General features: G+C 42.2%; 1 protein-coding gene across 1 annotated transcript in view; it reads left to right on the forward strand.

Annotated features, from left to right (window-relative positions):
- Positions 1-2,844: 2,844 nt before the first annotated feature.
- The window catches only part of EFCAB6 (EF-hand calcium binding domain 6), a gene marked incomplete at both ends in the record, with an annotated part of 113,958 nt that continues 97,335 nt past the window's right edge, over positions 2,845-19,467 (forward strand). Inside the window, 6 exon segments of the mRNA XM_084268656.1 lie at positions 2,845-2,896; positions 6,483-6,558; positions 6,560-6,639; positions 6,642-6,697; positions 8,255-8,343; positions 10,663-10,726. Coding sequence (XP_084124782.1) covers positions 2,845-2,896; positions 6,483-6,558; positions 6,560-6,639; positions 6,642-6,697; positions 8,255-8,343; positions 10,663-10,726 — 417 coding nt within the window.

Consider the following 19,467-nt stretch of genomic DNA (forward strand, 5'->3'; position numbering starts at 1 on the left):
AGAACTCACAGAATTCTCTGTGCTAACACTTGCTTTCTACACATGGTAATTGAGTGGCAGGAGCAAAGTGGAATAGATTGACGCGTATCAGAGAGAGGAGGAAATACATTATACTCTGACCGCCACTCAGTTTGGGGAGAAACCAAAATTCTTAAGTTGAATTATATTTGCAATAGAGGAAACGTGGCCTTTTAAAATAGTTCCTCTGAAGTATCTGATTGGATTAACTACCTAAATGCAGAGATTGGCAATGGGCAACACACACTTCAATATGAATTAAGGTGAAGCCATTTATTGAGCAAAATCACACAGATTATCTACATTTGTTACTGCAAACATGGCAAGCTAAAAAACTCTGCTAATGGGTTACACACACTGTTCACACCAAACTGATTGGTTAGTAATTAGAACAAGTTCTGATAAGCATATCTTATAGCTAAACAATGTTAGTTTACCTTTGATATCTAAAAGTATCTGCACGCCTGCTGTGTTGATCATTTATTATGGATGGTTCTTGACATGTTCACTTACCCCCAAATACCTTCCCAAAACTCATTCTTGGTTTAGGGAAGTCTGTACCCCTGTCTTCAAGGCTGTCGTGTTTTGAGAATGTGGTTACCAAAAACCTCTCAGCGTAACTTTCCTGTCTCATGGGAACACGAGGATATTGTCAGGGCCTGTGTCTTCTGTGAGGGGAGTCAGGCTGCTGGCAGGCCTGCTGCCTTCCCAGACACCTAAATGTCAATAAAATCATAGAGTTATAGAATCATAGGGATTGGAAGGGACCTCAAGAGATCATTGGGTCCAAGCCCCCTGCCAAAGCAGCTCCCTAGCTCATATTGCACAGATAGGTGTCCAGATGGGTCTTGAATATCTCCAGAGATGGAGACTCCACCACCTCCCTGGGCAGCCTGTCCCAGGGCTCTGTCACCCTCACTGGGTAAAAGTTCTTCCACATGTTGCTGTGGAACTTCCTGTGCTCCAACTTGCAGCCATTGCCCCTTGTCCTGTCCCCACAGACCACTGAAAAGGGGCTGGCCATTTCCCCCTGCATCCCATACTTAAGATATTTATAAACATTAATAAGGTCCCCCCTTAGTCTTCTTTTTCCTCGGCTGAACAGTCCCAGCTCACTCAGCCTTTCCTCGCAGGGGAGATGCTCCAGGCCCTTAATAGAATTACCCTGTGATCCAGACTGCCAATATTTGAAAGTATTTGTGCAACTAATGGCGACTGCACCATCACCTGAATCGCCCTGTTGTATTACCACTCAAAACGTTCTGCATGGCAAAGACAAATGCCTCATCATACCGCAATAAGCCCCAGAGTGCTATCTCCCGAGGCTTTGAGCAGTAGGCTCTCAGCATTCCTACTGGGAGCTCACATAATGCGTTGTGTTTGCGATGGCAGGCGCTGCTCAGGCTGCGTGGTTGCGCAGAGCAGATGCAGACCGTTTAACATCGCCGAGCGGGTCACCGGCGAGCCACGCGTAACGCAACTGTTGCATATGCCGTGCAATCCTATCTCCGTCTGATTGTTGTTTTCCCAGTTAGCTCCGCTGTTTATACTTACAGTGTAGTTTGCCTCAGATTTCCTGGTGCGGAAAATTAATAATAGCTCTTCATAAGACAGAGTAATTAGTGTAATGAGCTGGTGTCTGGTACATGCATTTTTCTCCTGCAAAAGCCTAAAAGTCTAAATAAACATCTAAGCAACTGCACTGCTTAATAAAATAGCAGGATTTCTTAACTAAGAGGTTGTGTTTTTAAAGATTTTTAGAGTATTTTAATGAGCATAGCCTTCAAGATAATGACCAAAAACATTTCCAGAGATAATTTTGTGTTATTTAGTAAAGGAGTCAGTCTACTACTCTAGTCTCCTGCTCTGAACTGCATATCTGAAAATGTGAGTCGTTACTAACATTATCCTCATCCTAAAGCCAAAATACAGCACTATACCAGCTACTAGAAAGAAAAATTAACTCCATTCCAGCTGAAACCAGGACAGTATCTACCCCTTATTCTGTACCATCTATGTCATGACCAGGCCCTATACTTCCCAATACATTCCAATTAATCACTATAATTTTTTCCTGTCTTTAGAATGTACTCACAGACATCGCTCCCTTAGTCTATGGACCATCCCTTTAAAATGTTCACTGAGTTCCTTTAGTCCATGACTTTGGGCTCCATCTGTCATAACAGTCTCTCAGGGCAGGGGGAATGTGATGTTGGACTGTTGAATGCTGTACCCAGAGTTCACAGCTGATGGATCTGGCATAGCCAATGCCACTATCTGCATGTTGAATATGTCAATCTTGAGGATCAAATCCCCTTGAGGTACACATTGAACTGTCCCATCTTTCTGCATACCTGCCAAGTACACTCAAGTTCTTGTGCAAGAGCAATCCCTCAGCTGGTTTTGCTTTTGCCTGAGGCAGAAATATCCCAAACTTTCTTCCCTAACATATTCATGTGCATTATGGGGACTTTATCCCCTTCTACCATATGTAAAAGGTTTGAATGGGCCAGCTGGATTGGTAGACCCCCTAGTGTTAACTAACCAGATGGCCTTTGCTAAATGTATATTCCAGTGTTTGGAGGTCCCACCACCCATTGCTGTCAGTGTAGTCTTTAAGCAGCCCATTGTATCAGTTGATTTTTCCAGAGGCTGGTGTATGACATGGGATGCAATATACCCACTCAATGCCCAGGTGGTTCTTTAGCCTGGGTGTCTATAAGGTTGTCTTAGAAATGAGTCCTATTGGCTGAATCAATTCTTTCTGAGGTGCCAGAAAGGCAGGACTTGCATTTCAAGGCCCAGGGTGGTGTTCTGGGTGGCGGTATGGGGCATGGGATATGTCTCCAGACACCCAGTCGACGGTTGCTTCCCCATTGTAAGCACATTGCACTTGCCTTGGTGCGTTGTGGGAACGTGACCTAATCAATCGGCCAGGCCTCCCCATAGTTATATTTCAGCCACCACCCTCCATACCAGAAGGGCTTTACTCGCTTGGCTTGCTTCATCACAGCTCATGTTTCACATTCATGGATGACCTTTGCAATAGCATCCATGGTTAATTACACCCCTAAAGACCATCTATATGTGGCATCTCTTCCTTGATGGCCTGAGGTGTCATGGGCCCATCTAGCTATAAATAATTCACCCTTATCTTGCCAGTCTAGATCGACCTGAGCCACTTCAATCTGAGCAGTCCTATCCACCTGCTCATTGTTCATGTTCCTCAGTGGCCCAGTTCTTGGGTATGTGTGCATCTACATGACATACTTTTACAACCAGCTTCTCCAGCTGGGCAGCAATATCTTGCCATAATTCAGCACCCCAGATGGTCTTACCTCCACGCTGCCAGTTGCTCTGGTCAGATCTGTCATTATCTCACCCCTTTGTGTCTTACATTAGGGGCAAAAAAGGACTGTTGTGGTTTAATCTCAGGTGGTAACTAAACACCATGCAGCATCTCACTCACCCTTTTGCCCCCATCCAAGGGGATGGGGAGGTGGATGGGAAAAACCTTGTGAGTTGAGATAAAGACAGTGTAATAGGATAATAAAGGAAGATAACAAAAATAATAAGTGATGCACAAATGCAATTGCTCACTGCATGCAGAAGGAAGCACCCCCTACCCTCTGTGATGCCCAGTGTGCTTCCAAGCAGCAGTCCTGGCTCACTTCCATAGTTGTACCTGGAGCATGATGCTCTGTGGTCAGGAACATCCCCTTGGCCAGCCTGGGTCAGTGTCGTGGTTCAGCGCCAGGCAGCAGCTGAGCACCCCACACTGCTCACTCACTCCTTCCCCAGAGGAGAGACAGACAGAGCCCGCGGGTTGGGTAAGGACAGTTACAGACACACTGACACAGTGCCACTAGAGGGGAACAACAACTGAGCCTGTGTCAGAATTCACATGAAGACATGATGATAACACTGAGCACTTTACCAACGCAACAAGGCGGTAACACAGAGCGGATGACCGACATGATGATTCACCCAAGGCTCAACCACACTGACTGTCCCAGAGCCATGCGGTCCTACCCCTGCCCAACCAGCCCTTTTAGCAGGGGTGTGATGTCATGTGGTGTGGAAAACAGCCCCGGCCAACTCAGCTCACCTGTCCTGGCTGCTTGGGGAAGTTTACTCCATCCTGGCCAGAACCAGGATAGTGAGCTGTCCTGGCTGTGCTCTCCCAGCTTCCTGTGCACCTGGTAGGGTGTGGGAAGCTGAAAAGACCTTGACAGCCATTGGGGTGTTATCAACATCATTCTCATATTAAATCAAAACACAGCACTACACCAGCTGCTAGAAAGAGAACTAACTCTATCTCAGACGAAACCAGGACACCAGGACGAACACAGAAATTGTGAACTCCTCTCATTTGGTCACTACTAATCAGAACGAACTTTCTCAGTCTATATTTCTATCAGAAAATTAGATATCATGTCAACAAATCAGTTTTTGTCTCTCATGTTGCTGTTGCTGGCCACACCGCTTCTTTTTGTGTTCTATATTCTGGTGTTTTCTCATCTGGTATTTTAAACCCAGAGGAGACCATGGCCAGAGTGACAATTGTGGAAGACCCCAGTACTTTGTACATCTCCTCTCAAGGCATCACATTCACCCCAGGACCTCATTCTGCACAAAACAGAGCATCATCATGTAGCAGCAGGTGACATTCAATTAGATCAGCTGAGTGTTCACTCTTGGGACTTTAAATCAAACCCTTTCTATTGCTCGGAGGACAAATGCTGTGTAACTTGCTGGTGGCATCACCCTCTCAGTCCTTCCTGTCCTATTGCTTGCTTGGGGTTCAGTGGTGCCTTTCAATGTAGCAAGTGGCTGAGGAGCCTGTGTGCTATGAAGGGTTTGGGGCACATTTTTCTCACTCCTGTGAGGAAAGTCATCTTTCACAGATACGTCGTGTTTGCTGGATCCTGTGGACATGAACAAAATCAATCTAGTGCCACTGAAGGACAGAGGGTGGAAGAGGGAGCTATAGCCCTTCTCACCTAACTCTTAATCCTCCTGCTCGTGTGTGAGGAAACAGGGTCTTTGTTTTCTTCCCTTCTCTGAAGTCCATTGGAACTTGAGAGCGATGCCTTCTTCAGACCACTGTCTTGCTTCTGTTCTGAAGTCACAACAAGATCACTGTTCCTAATTATAACGCATTACTAGATTTGATATACATCTTATCCTTTGGGAACTCATTTGAAATGACTGTACACTTACCACAGAAAGCTCATTTTCTGGAGCAGTAAGATTTATAGTTTGTTCCAATCAAGTATGAATTCGCTGTTAATCCCCGTGTGGACATTCCTCTTGCAAGTAATTTTTAATTATTACCATGCGTGGCTTCCTCCAGCATGGTTTATGTCACTTTTCCTCCTCTCCTTGCCGTGTAGTTTTAGATTTAGGATGGGATTTGTTGTCAGAGTAGGCTGTGACAGCTCTATTGATTTCACCGAAGCTGCATCCAGCTGTGAATTTGAATGCTATCTTTTGTGGGAATGGCTTGAAGTTGCAATGAAATGTGCAAGGCGTCCATGATTGTGTACTCTCTTTGTAAGGAAGGGATGAGCGTTAAGAAATTTTGGCTCTCACAGAACTGCAGCAAAGCTATAAAATAGCAAAAAGCTGTATTTTGCCATCAGGCTTTTTGTAACGAAGCTTCTTTTTGAAAGCGGTCATGTTTTGTTTAAGAGCAGATCCTAGATTAAAGTTTGGAGAAAACATAAATGCCTGTGAACTAGCCCTGGTGTTCCAGGTTCGTGTACAAAGCCTCCTTTGATTCAAATGGCAGGTAATTAAATGCTCGTAGCTGGGGCTGAATTTGGCTCATTATAAATCCGAAAGAAACATCAGGCCAAATCTTTTTGGTCCTTGTTTAGTTCTTATTCAGGTCTAACAAGAGCCAGAGGTGTCTTAAGTAATATAAGGCATCCCTGTATGCTGTACTGCACTGTCAGTACTGCCACTCTCTGTTGCTGGATGTGTTTTTAATGGGAAAGGGACTGGCATGTGCTAAAATACTTTGCAGCCACAGATTCCATACACAGGCAATGAATGTTGGTCCCAGTAGTACATGACATCTCTACCCAAAGCTCAGTAACTGCATGAAGTCTCTAAATTTTGAGGGGCAAAGAGATTCTCTCTGTAGTTTGAAGTGGGAAGGCTGCTGTCATGGAACACATCTGTGCTCTGTAGCTTTGTTTAGTGTTTTTTAACTTTTAAAACTTCAGTGTAAATTCCAACTTCCTGTTTTGGCTGTAGTAGCAGAGAGATAAACTCTGGACTCTTTCATTTAAATACTTAAAATTGTGTTTGGCTGTTTATTGCTTTCAAAGCAGTGGACAAAGAATATCCGATTTGCTTATATATTTCTGGAAATTAACTGTTTTGTATTGAATTCCCAGAAAAGTATATGACATTGCCAGGCTAAGTATCTGATGACTCCCTTATATATCTTACAGTGACTCCTGAGAGCTCTGTCCCAGATCCTACGTTATTCTTCTGGGATGTTGGGAAGATCTTACTTCTAAAGACAGCTGAAAGAAGATGAACTGAAAAAAGCATTTCAGATGCTTGATGTTGGTCAGACCCTGACAGACACAAAGGGTGAATTCAGGAGAGTGAAACCTTTCTCTTCCATCTAACAGAAGCTGAATTTGATGCTTTTCTGGCAGAGGTATGCTATGCCATTGGTGTTTATAATCATTTAGAGGCTGGTCCTATTTATGTCAAGAGCAAGATTTCAGTGGGAGTAGGTTCCGGACCAATATTATCAAAAAGATGCCAGATATGGTGTGGTGGTTTGACCCTGACTGGAGGCCAAATGCCCACCAAAGCCGCTCGCTCACTCCTGGAGGAGAAAGAGATGGAGCCTCTGTGGGGTGGGATGAGTACAGGTTACTGACAAAATCACCCTGAATGTAGAACAGTCACAGCCAATTATACTTACACCCCAGTGATAACACAGAGTACCTTACTGACCCAATGATCAGAGTGCTGCCCAATGCAAGGACAGACTGACTGACTGACTGACTGACTGACTGACTAGACACCCCAGCTGCACTCAAACTGTCCTGGAGGCACCATGCCTATACCCCTCCCCAACCAGCCCCTTTTACTGGGACATGATGTCAGGTGGGATGGAAACAGCCCAGGCTGATTCAGCTCACCTGTGCTGGCTGCTTGGGGAGGTTGACCCTGGCCTGGACAGAACCAGGACATTAGGTCAAAACCTTCCTTGAGTAGTTCAAGTGAAAGTCATAGAAAACTTGACAAAGTAATGTGAGCTAAATTTGACAATTGGTATGTTTATATAAGGACTTTGTCTCCATGGCATGTTGTGCTATTTGAGAGATTATGCGGGGTTTTTAATTTATTTTTTTTTAAAAAAGGAGCTCACAGCTTAAATTCATATACATGTGGTGTTATGAATATGGATAGCTTAGGTTGTGAACTCTGAGTCAGAGACCAGCTGCTTTTTGTCTGGATGGAAAGTTTCTCAGCTCACTTTTGGTGTTTGCTGCTTTATAACCATCATCAGATTGGACCTGAAGGAACACTGGATGGCTAAATGGCATTGTGACTGATGCTTATGAAAAATCAGGGAGAATTCTGATGCACAATCTGCACCAGCATTATCGTACACTTGCACTTCTGTCCTAAAAGTGTAGGTGGCTAAGGTTTATCTATTTTTTCCTAATGTACTTTTGTTTGTTTGTTTAATTTGGGTGAACTGACGTATTGCATTTGCATTTTAAACTAATCAGTCTGTAATTGATTAAGCCCGTTACAGCTAGGATTGGTGTTAAATCATTTGCTAATACTAAGTTGTCATTAGGGGGACACATATACACATGAAACACGTTAAATACTCTTTTGGAACTAGAGAAGGATGCATCAGTGAGGCTGATGAGAGTGAATATACTTTCATGCATACATGTGAATGAAACATCATAGGGCTAGAGAGTTGAGAAACCTTTACCTTACACAATAGAAAGATTTGGAGGTTGCAATTCTATTTTTGTTGGGGGATTTACCAGATATCAAATGAATGCTCTGCTTAATTCTAGACGAGCTGCTGCAAAGTGGTAATGCATAATGCACAAAACAAATGCAAGATAAATTCATTTTTGCCATTTAAGAAAATAATGAGCAATGCAAAGAAATAATTTTGAAGTGCCTGATATGACTATGGGACTTATTTGGGTACTTCTCCATGTGTATCGACACACAGATCCCCAACGTTGGCAAAGTTACCGTGCCATACTGTGACTTCCTCTCCAAGTTCACTGAAACCACCAGAAGTACCGGTGTGCTCAAAAGGTAAGTGTTCCATATGATGCAGTCACCTTGCTCCTAAACTGTAGTCACGAATCACTTGTGAGTTGTCTAGCTCTCACGGCGGAATCTAGCTGCTAATGTGAGCTTCTAGTGAGATAGACACATGACATCTTTTATTTTTTCCCCTAAAAACTGCTTTTTCTGTATGTGCAATGGGAGTAGTTGCTATAGGAATGATGCTTGATTGCCACAGGGAAGGGAATAGTCTGCTGAGCCACTGGTCTGCTACTGAAAAATATGAACCCTTAAGGCTACTCGGTCTGTTCAATAAATTAACAATGGAAGTTGCTGTGTATGAAAGAAATCATAGCTGATTCAGTTAATAGGGATTTGAAAACGTGCCTCTCGGCTTGACACATCTTTAGGTGAAACATAGAAGCTAAACCAAGGGACCCAGTACCAGGAAAGTTTTAATGTTTCAGGATTCAATTTTTTAGGAGTAAATAACTCGCCACCTTCAGTTCTGGTGCAAATGATTTCTCAGTAATAAAGCTGAGTTCACTCCAGGTATGTGTGAACTGGGATTAAGTTAGGATCTTACCTTCAATGAAGTAAAATGGAAAGTAAACCCATGTTCTACTTCAAAATAAAAATTAAAAAACTCCCAAACCTGTGCTCTCACAGTAGCTTTCTTAGTGGAGAGCTAAATATTTTGCAGCACACCTCCCTCCCGCCCCCACCTCCCCCCCTCTCCCCTCTCAGGAAATATAAAGGCTGAAATACTGCAGGGGGATCTGCAGGGAAAATCCTTTTCCCTTCAGTTTGTCCTGTGGGTTTGTATGATCTGGCCTTTAATAAAGGCTTGCCTCAAAAATATTCTGTAAATTCCAGTCCAACTTTGTTCCCAGCAATTGCAAAGCTAAGGAAACTCTCATACAAAGAGAGAGTGAAGGAGTGTAATACCAAGGATACAAAAATGGGATTAGGACTTTGAAAGGAGGCAGGAGGAAGAAGAGGAGCAGCAAAAGAAAAGGAGAAAAAGGGAGGGACCTAAGCCACTTTCTCCCAGAGAGACAGGGGAGCTTAAAAAATTCTAATTAATTAGTGAAAACTAATTAAATAACAAATGAGGGATATCTCCTGGAATAAAAGGTTAATCTTTTCTTTATTACATGCAATATAATAAAACGGGAAAGCTTTTTGTACACTTGGGATCGGATTTTCTTCCAGCATTCAAGGAGAAGTTATACATATATATATGGATATATATATATAAAAGATGTTGCCCGTGCTTTCCTTTCGAACTCACTAAACTGTGGAAAGCAAGGCTCAGGCTTAGGCGGTCCTGTCTTTCGGCTAGCTCGTTAAGAGAGCTTCTCCGAGGCTGCCCGCGACGTACCGAGGCACATCTCCCGGTGTTTGCGGGAGGCACCGGGCACGGCTCCAGGTAGCATCGCCGCTGGAGGGCAGCGCGGGTGCTCTTTTCCAGGAATTCTGCTGGAAGTCCTTTAGATCTATATTTATAGATATAAAGCGCCTGTCACCGTACTGATAAACATTCTTTGGACCTACCCCCTTAAAAACTCAGCCCACCCCCCCTGAATTTGGAGGCTGGAATGAGGGCAGAGCTTGGCTTCTAGGGCTTTGTCCCCCAAATACGGATATGAATAGAGCTGTGCAAGGCTCTGCAGAAGCTGAATCCAGAGAAGGATGTGCAGAGAGTGGAGTTTGGCATCTGCAGAGCCCACCGGTGAAAGTAAACTTGGCTGGTCGTTGACTCTCAAAATGGGTGCTTGGTGCAACAGGATGAGGAGGCAAAAGCAAAAGCAAGGCCATGTAATTTTAAAAGATTTTTTAAAAGTTACTGGTGACAAACGGATCTCAGGGGGAAAAGGGAGGAGGAGGAGGAGGACACAAGCTTCTGCTCTCTGAAGAACACTTGATGGGAGCAGAGGAGAAGGGAGAAGTGGCATTGTAACTTTCAGACCTTGGGACTCCCAGATGCTCTGTCATCCTAAGGGCCAGACCAAGCCGCTGATATCCCTTTGTGTCCCTTGTGGCAGCCAAAAAAAAAAAAAAAAAATCCTCCAAGAAAAAGTGTTTCACACTATCAATCATCACGCTTGTGATAGAGGAGCAGCTGTCACATCTCTGTTCTGCGCCGGGATCCAGATTTGTGGTGATTTTCTCCAAGAGCAGTGCAGAGCTGTGAAGAACAGCCGCAACAAAGGCAGGATCGAGCAGTTGTAGTTGTTCACATGCTAAGACAAAACTCTCCCGTTGATGCCCCTGCAACTGTCTTCAGTGGTACCGTGATGCACTCATGGTTTATGTTCACCTTTTCTATATATTTATTTTCAGGCTGCACAGCCACAGTCGTCAAATGATGACATTAAGTCAGCTGGAAATCCTGCTCAAGGAGAAAGTATGTTGATCAGGGTAATGGAAGTATGCTGACCAGAAACTGCATGCTGAGGTAGTAATTAATTCCAGATAAGGAGATGTTGCTTTTGATGTACTGGTATCAATTCAGTAGCATGTTTAAAAGGATGTTGCCCTGTTGTTGTATCCTGAAGATCTGGTCATGTTTGTATGCTTGGGGGTTTTGTTGTTGGTTTTGAATTTTTTTTTTCCTATGCTAAAGTACTAAGTAGCATTTTAAAAGCCTCTCCCACACTGTGAAACTCCCTTTAGCACCAAAAACCTAACCACTTTTCTCTTTCAAGCAGTTTTGCAACAAATCTCTAGTGTAGGACTGGCACAGTCCCACAGTGATTTTATGTCTTAGTTACTAGATGCTTGTGGCTTGAGTAACAATGCTTGAATTATTTAAGAAACGGGTTCCTCCATTGCAGTACAATTTCTGTAATTGCTTAGCCCTTTGCAAGACTGGTGTAAAACATTCTGTCACATCAGAAGAATGACATCTTAGGCATTTTGTATTCTTCTTACTCAGAAGTATCCAGCCACCTGAGAGCTCAGTCTACTTAAACCTGAACACAAATTTGAACAGCACAAAACTATTTTCTTTTTTTTAAATTTATTTTTAAATGGAGGAGGTGTTGGTGTGACTACAGGAAAGCTAGATTTTTGTTACTTCATTTTCACACAAACTGAACCATGAAAATCTGTTTATCAACATCATGATATTTTATTATACTTGGGCATTTGTGAGTTAACCTAATGTCACATAGCACGTGCAATAATACTTATTATTTACAAAGACACAAAAGAGTATTCCATGCCTTCTAGAGCACCGTGTGACAGTCTGTTGGCTCTACCCTAAGACTGTTCATAGAAGAAGAAATACATTAAACATAACCTGATGTAAATTCCAAGGAAAATCCAACCTCCTGCTGTGCTTGGCATGGGCTTGGCCTGTAATTTGGGAAGGGGAAATAAACTCTTTCTGATTTCACAGCTGTTATTGCACCTCAGGGCTGCAGTAGTATTAGCAACCCATTTGCTTCTCTTCCACTGAGTAGGACATCTGAATATATCCTCACTCTAGTCTGAATAAAATATTAACATATCGCAAGGCTGTTAGGACAGATTGTATCCAAGACAATCTTTTCTCGCTGTAGAAAAGCCTATCAATCATAACTTGGTACAGTTGTTATTAATGTCATAGCTTTTATTCATTTGGCTATATGCAGCTAACTGAAGAGTAACGTTTACGGTTTTGTGTTAAGCATTTCCTATCACAAAAGGAACTGCTGAAATATCTTCTTATTATAGAATTTATGAATTGAAAATAGCTTCCAAAGTCCTAATTAGAGGTCTGGTATATTGAATTTACAAGGCTCCATGTTATTTTTTTAAGAGCATTGTGAAATGGAGCCGCTATGTATATTTTAGTACATTAACAGAAAACATCACTAACTTAAGGCAAGGTTACTGGTAGATATATATATATCCCAGGAACAATTATGTTACATAAGTACTGCAAGATATATAAATACATGCTGTACACAGATAACTATTCAGATACAATTTAAGAGTTCATATATTCTTTTAAATATTTATCTGTAATCTATCACAGTGGTTATTCCCAAGCCAAACTTTATTCTGCTTCTGTTTGGATGCACATCATCACTCAAGGATACACTTATATTGGTAACTCTGATTGGGTTTTGAATTTGTATGTGCATGTTAAAAAACCAAAACCAAACCAATAAACAAAAGCACAAAAGGAAAAGTTCCTAATGTCTTCAGTAATAGTAGTTTTCTCCTTGCATAGGCAGAAAGACACATTTGGATCACCTATCACATGTACCTCTATTTAGACATCATAATAGCCAAGATCAAAAAAAGCAGAGGGTGGTTCAGAGAACCTTCTAGTCAGTGAAAAAACATAGGGTAACCAAAACCTGACATGAAGCCTTGGATTTCTCATCACTGTCCTGCGCTAAAAAACTCTAGGCATGCTGACATTCACTTAATGAAATGATCCAGGGCTCATTTCATTCTTAGATAATCCATGGCTCATTTCTTTCTTAGATAAGCTAGCAGAGTAGTTTATCTAAGCTCAAGATTTTGAGTGTTTCAAATGCCAAGGCAAAACTTTAAGTTTATTTTTTACTATAGGTGTCCTTCCGTCATTTCTAGTCAAATTTAATAACATGTTACTTCTGGAGGTCGAAGTCTTGAGAAAAGCAAGTTTAAAGAAAAAGGCAAAAAAACCCAAACTGATCAAGAAAGTAAAGTTACAACAAACTGTATGAAAGTGGCCACAATGTGTAGGATCCCTAGTGCTGCCTCCTAAGTGAAGAACTTGGTCCAGGAAGGAGGGCCAAGCGCTGAACAGATGTGTGTCTGGTGCATGAAAGAGCTTCTTTGCTCTCCTCTACTGACTCAGTGAGTGTTCAAGAAAGTAAGGCACCAATGTAGTTTGGACAGTTACACACTTCTTTCTGTGCCACATGTGAAAGAACCAAACTTTCCTACTGCACCAGAAGTCCAGACCTTTCTTTTCCATGCTCCTGGCTGGTTGATTCCCTGGCTGCATACTGGTCTCCTGGCACAGTAAAGACGTTCAATAAAGGGCAGCTTGTCTTCTAAGCACCCAAATCTGCCTTCTTTTTTCTTTATGGAGTGCAATTTCGCTGACTTGACTGCTTAGAGTCCAAAAATAGGGGCAGGATTTGTTCCCCAGTAATACCTGCAAAAGGAAATGGCACTGTAGCAAGGAGCCTCAGTGACACTGTGTTCCTGGATGTTAAAGAATAAAACTTAGTTTGAGAAGAGCTTGCAACCTGAAACGTTTTTTTTTAATGACAGCAAAAGAGGTCCCCTGAAGTGAGTCAGCTTTAAGAAAGGAATCCAGCAATTATGAAAAAGGAAGAACTAAATCTCAATTTGTCAGAGTGCAAAGAAGGCCCCGTAGCGCACGTGCACATCCATTTCATGAGGAGGCCTTTCACTCATAGTTGGCTGATGGGAGTGGGAATATTGTATTAGCTAAGTTCAGACCCCAACTGCTTCTCTTTAAAGATTACTGAAATACTGGGATTGATTCACATTTACAATAAGGCTCTTCATGTAAAGAGGACTGAAAATTGATTTATTTTGTGTAGTTATTGCACAAGTTTCAAGGCCTCTAAAAATTGCTAATAGGTTGTAAAGGGCTATCAATATGAACAAGCATCAGGCCCATATATTTTCCTCCTCACTCTCTCCCTCCCCCTTATCTCCCCTCCCCCATTAATTTTTGATTTTATGTTTATGAGGATCTGAAAATAGTCTAATTCTTTTCTATCTGGTTTGGGCCTATCTTTACCAGCTGGTAAATAGGAAATGTTCACTGTAGGAAGCCAATACTCTGCAGAGTGTAAACAGATGGAATCAATATAAAGTGACAAGTTAGACTATGCTACTGAGAATACAGAGCCAAAACTAAGAGCATAACAGTCACGATACTTATTTTGTTCCAATTCATTTGGTACTGAATAGCACTTCATATATGCACAGCTGTGTCCTTCCGTTTTTTACTTTCTTTCTTCTGGTTTGATGATGACAATTTCAAAGAAAAACTTTAATTAAAGATTTTACACAAAATGGCCCAAAGTAGAATATAGGGAAAATGAGCACTGATGTGTTTATAGCAAGAGAAGAATATTTTTCAGGCATTTATTTTCTTTCTTTATTTTTTAACAAAACAAACAAAATCTGATGTGTGTATGTCTCTGCGTGTAATATTCTAGATTGATAGATCTTTGCAGATTGAAATCTTCCATTTGGTGATAAGGTATAGAACTGTAACTAAAAGCTGCCCCATTATCCCCTTCCTTCCCTTCAGTGTCTGTTAAAACGGGGTTCCGTGGAGGGCAGCAAATGTAAGGGTGCATCTGTGCGTGGGTGTACTGGATGAAGGGAAGGGGACAGTCAAACAAGGAGACAGCTACAAACTGCTGTCAGACTGTCCTGAGGCAGACTGGAAGCACATCTATTAAGGGTCTTCCTTTTCCTGCCTTGGCCATCAGCTTGCCTCATGTGCACCTCCTTCACTCTCTAGAAGCATGTTTTGGAGACTATGGATCTGATGCACGGTCCCTTCAGGGGCAGTTAGCGAAGTGGTAAGCTTCCAAGCTGTCCTGTGTTGCAGGGTTTGCCTTGAAAGCACATCTGAGCTCTAGTCCTTTTGCCAGAGAGAGTGCCAGGTGTTGCAGTATGGGTTTTTCTTTATTAATTTATGCGTTTTTGACACATTTTCACAAAAATGGAAGAAGGCGGCATGTTTTACCACTCTGTCCCCAACTTATTCCTTACAGCATATTTCTTAATGCTGCCATTAAAATTTTGCTATTTTTGCATTCTTGGCAAATAATTACCCCAGATTTCCCATATGTTGTTTATTAGGGTGACTGTGCAGCTCTAATGAGGGGCAGCAACCACAAGTTTGAACACAGATTTTGCTTCTGATCCTCATGTCAAGGCCGAGCAGCTTTTGTTTCCTGCAGAAGAAACACTGGGTCTGTCCAAGTCCCCTCCATGCATGTTACCCTGGATAGACACGCCATCATAGCGCATCTGTGCAGAACTTCTCTGCTTCCCCATCCAGCCTGCTGCCTTCTCTGCAGAGCACAATCCCTCTCCTAGCTAGAATGCTAGGGGGCCATATGTCCCAGGGATTTCCTAAAACCTCTCTCACCCAACACCAGAAAGATGGTGTACATTATTGTGAGCAGAATTTAGGAGTTTGGGATAATGGGAATGAATGAATGAATGAAAGCCCCTTCACAGATCTCCTTCCCACCCTTGCCAAATAACTCTGAGCCACCAAGCAAGTTCCATAAATGCTGGGAGAGGGAAGCAATGTATGATGCAGGTGGCAACTTAGATCCATGGGAGAGACAGTTGCTGAGGAAAATACTTTGATATACAGTGATTGGCAATACTTGTGTAGGTAGCTAAATGAGTTTCAGTGATTTGTGGCAGGAAATTTTCTCACAGTGAGCTGCACCCTGCATAAGGCAGTGCCTGGAAGTTCTTCCTGTTGCAATGTCTGTGGTGGATGTGTTTTCAGTGGATATCCTTTGTGCTTCTGAAGTATAAGAAAATATTTAAAATATTCATTGTCCTACTTCTTCCCAAGGGATCCCCAAGTGCTTCACATGCATAAATGCTGCCGAAACGCAGTCGCTGCTGGGGCGGGGAGAAGCAGCCAGCTGGCATGTGTCAGTGACAACAGAGCGCCTCATGCCAAAGACACTATGGCAAGGCCTTGCGCTTGCTAGAAGTGCTGTGATATCACCAATACTCCGGAGAACAAACAGGAACGTTGCTTCCAGTGCCTCTGCTGAATGGTTCTGATAGCATAAACTGGTTGGTTTGTAGCTTATCTAGCCTATAAGGACAAATGGTCGTATCAAACTGGCGGAAAAATGTATCACCGGTGCCAGGCACTGTGATATCCAAACCTTCACCTCTCTCACTAAATAACGCTTTTCAGTTAAGTCTGATTACAGGGAGATAGGAACAAAGATTGCTGCATTTCTTTCTCCATGGCAAGCTTGGAGTTTGGTGGAAATATTTTGATGGCTGTGTCAAGAAAGAGAAATCATAGCCTATGCTGCTGAAGTCCAATCCTTTCTTTGAATTTTATTTTCCATTGTTGTTTATATATAACTCTATAGGAAAGGACTTCTTTAGTGAATAAGCCTCTTTATGTCTTTAGCTAGATAAAAAGCCTCCACCTTTTTTTGTCATGCAGAGTTGCCAAAGAGTAATGAAATGTGCCTGATTCGTAGCTACTTTCTTATGGCAACCTGTGCTTACATCAATGGATGGTTATAGTCACCAATAGGCCTATTTGCTCTGCATAGTTCTCTGTAGTGAGAGCGTGGGGCTTGGAGTCTTGACTCTTTTAGTTAAATCGAACACAATATGAAATCTTGGCTGCATTGGAGAACCAGCTTTACCGTGATCAGGATTTTCTCCAAGGACTTTCCTTCTTCTTACTCCTGGTAGCAGTGCAGAGCATGTGCAACTGAGCTGAATTTAGATCTGTCTCAAGCAGACGCATTCGAATCCGTGAGTAAGGAGCAGTGACAGAATCTTTATTATTGCTGCTATTATGTGAGCCAGAAAGAACACAGCCTGACTCTCAATTCCCTGGTTGCATTTGCAGACACAGCAGTTAAGAAGAGTGATATTTTAAAACAAGGTTTTATACTTGTAAGCTGAGCAAATTCAACACAGAACAGAGTCACCATAGAAGCCTTCTGTGCTACTTTTATTGTTAGTTTTCTGTTTGTAAGCTTACTTCAAGGTCCAGGTTACTGAGATTTTTAACAGACTTGGAGAAGAGAATTGCAATTGCTTAAATGCTAATATGGAAACATAGAATTATAGAATGGGTTCGGTTGGAAAAGACCTTAAAGATTATATTCATCAGTTTGTTCCATATATCCATGTATATATGTATACCTTTTCTTTCAACCTCTAAATCTTACTGATTTTAGTAATTTTTGAAGTTAAATGGAAAAAAAAAAAAAGAATGCTCTGGTATATGTAGAACAAATAATTAACCAGTATTCTGAAGTTCACAGATACTTATGAAATGTATACCTACCCTGATCTTTGATATTTGGTTTCCAGCAAATCTTTAGGTTTCAGTCATTGAAGGAAGTTAATCTTCTGCCTACTGTTTAAAATACATGAATTGTATCTGAAATATGTTGTTTTGCCTAAAAGAGCTTTGAAGTTTACTGGTGCTATTTGAAGAAGAAATTGTCTTGCACATATAGTAAATGCAAAATATTTATTTCTCAGGGAGCATTATTGTAACATTTCCTACTGTGCCAAAGGAAGGTTGTCCTGTATTATCAAAATAGGTATAAAATGGCATTTTGTATTATATGTTAGCAAAGTTTTTCAGTTCTTGCATTTGTGTCAGTTGTGTCAGCATTGGTTTCTTGTTCATTGACATCACCTGCAATTTCTAGGTTGCAAAGAACGTGAAAAACATTATCAGGTGCTGCAGATTTTTTGACTACAGCCATGCAGGATGGGTAGAGATGCATGCAGTGCGGCAAATTCTTGAGATGACTTGTTTTAGGATGAAGGACTCAGAGTTTGAAAAGTAAGTAAAGAAGCAGCCATGCTTTTTCTGTGAGAATAATAACAACAACAAGTGATGGGGCCTTTGTGATCTTCTGAATGACAGTGGCTGGGGGCTGCTCACAGCAAGCTAATTTGCCAGTTTATCTTCTGTGTGCAAGTTGCAGCCTTCAGCCTTTCCCTGACTAAATGGATGCAGTAGTATGCAAGTATAAATATGTTGGTAATTCATTCCACAGGGATGAATCATGCATCAGGATTAATCACAGTCAGCTTGATTTTCAGGATGAGGTTAAGATACTAGAGGGACAATGTGGGATGTCCACTGCCTGCTGTCTTAGAGAGTGACATTGGGGGTGGATGTTCTTGACTTCAGCTCCAGGACAGGGTTGAGGAGTCTGCATCAAGATGCTGGTGCCTACTCCACTCTGAAAGCTGAACAGAAGAGATAGTGAGAACCCCAGAGGCTCTTCCAGAGGAAGAAGTAGTGAAGAAAGGAAAGGAATTCCTTACTCTGCTTGTAAGAGATGTTAGGGACAGTCTGTTTCTTGAGCCATCCAGTTTCTTTGGCTGACACAGGATATATGTAAGATCCTTTTGAAATATTCAGCAGAATGAATGTATCAAAGAGGGCAAAGGGTGTGTAGGCCATACCTACAGGAGCCAGGACCCCTCATTTTCACAGCTGATTTGAAATTGTTTGCTTCTGAATGAAAAAAAGTGTTCCCACTCCTGCTGAGATCAGTGAATGGAGAAAGCCAAGACCCATTGTCTCTCACTGGAGAAAAGATCCTGATAACCAGGTGACTAGTGAAATCTGGCCTTTGAAAAGGCAACATCTCTGATTGGCTGTTTTGTGCTTTTACTGAATTCCTGCATGTAGTTTGAATATGGCTGGGGTGAAGAACACTGTTATTTGAAATTAAATGGTACCGCAGCACATTTTCACGTCCTGTGCAACTTGAGGCACGTGGAACTTGACCGTGGAAGTGTTGAGTCACGGGTACTATGATCTGCTTACTCTTCGCTTAGCGTGGTTTTCATGTTGAAGTGATACAGTGAAATGGAAACTCAGAGACTGCTTCCAAGTAGGGTGAAGCCAGAAAGCAAGGAGAGGCCTGATTCAGTGACCCAGTCATCTAGGTCTGGCAGTTGGTTCACAAGAGCCTCAGAAGAAACACACTTCTAGGGTTCTAGTCTGCACAGCTTCATAAGGGATTAATACTTGTTTACCTCAGAGGTATGATGTAAACCTCGAGTAATGTTTCTATAGCATTTGGAAACTAGATTCCTCTGCTCCTCAATGGCAGAACAATGGGTAAGTATTAATATTGGGAGCCCATATAGAATCGTAGAATTTTTTAGGTTGGAAAAGACCTTTAAGATCATCAAGTCCAAGCATTAACCTAGCACTAAGTCCACCACTAAACCATGTCTCTAAGCATCAAATCATAGAATAGTCTGGGTTGGAAGGGACTCCAAGGATCATAGAGCCACCAACTTCCAGGCATGATCTAGACAATGTTGCCCAGGGCCCCATCCAACCTTGCCTTGAACCCCTCCAGGAATGGGGCATCCACCACCTCTCTAGGCAGCCCATTCCAG

This window comes from Gallinula chloropus (assembly GCF_964237585.1).
Source record: "Gallinula chloropus genome assembly, chromosome: 1".
NCBI lineage: Eukaryota > Metazoa > Chordata > Aves > Gruiformes > Rallidae > Gallinula > Gallinula chloropus.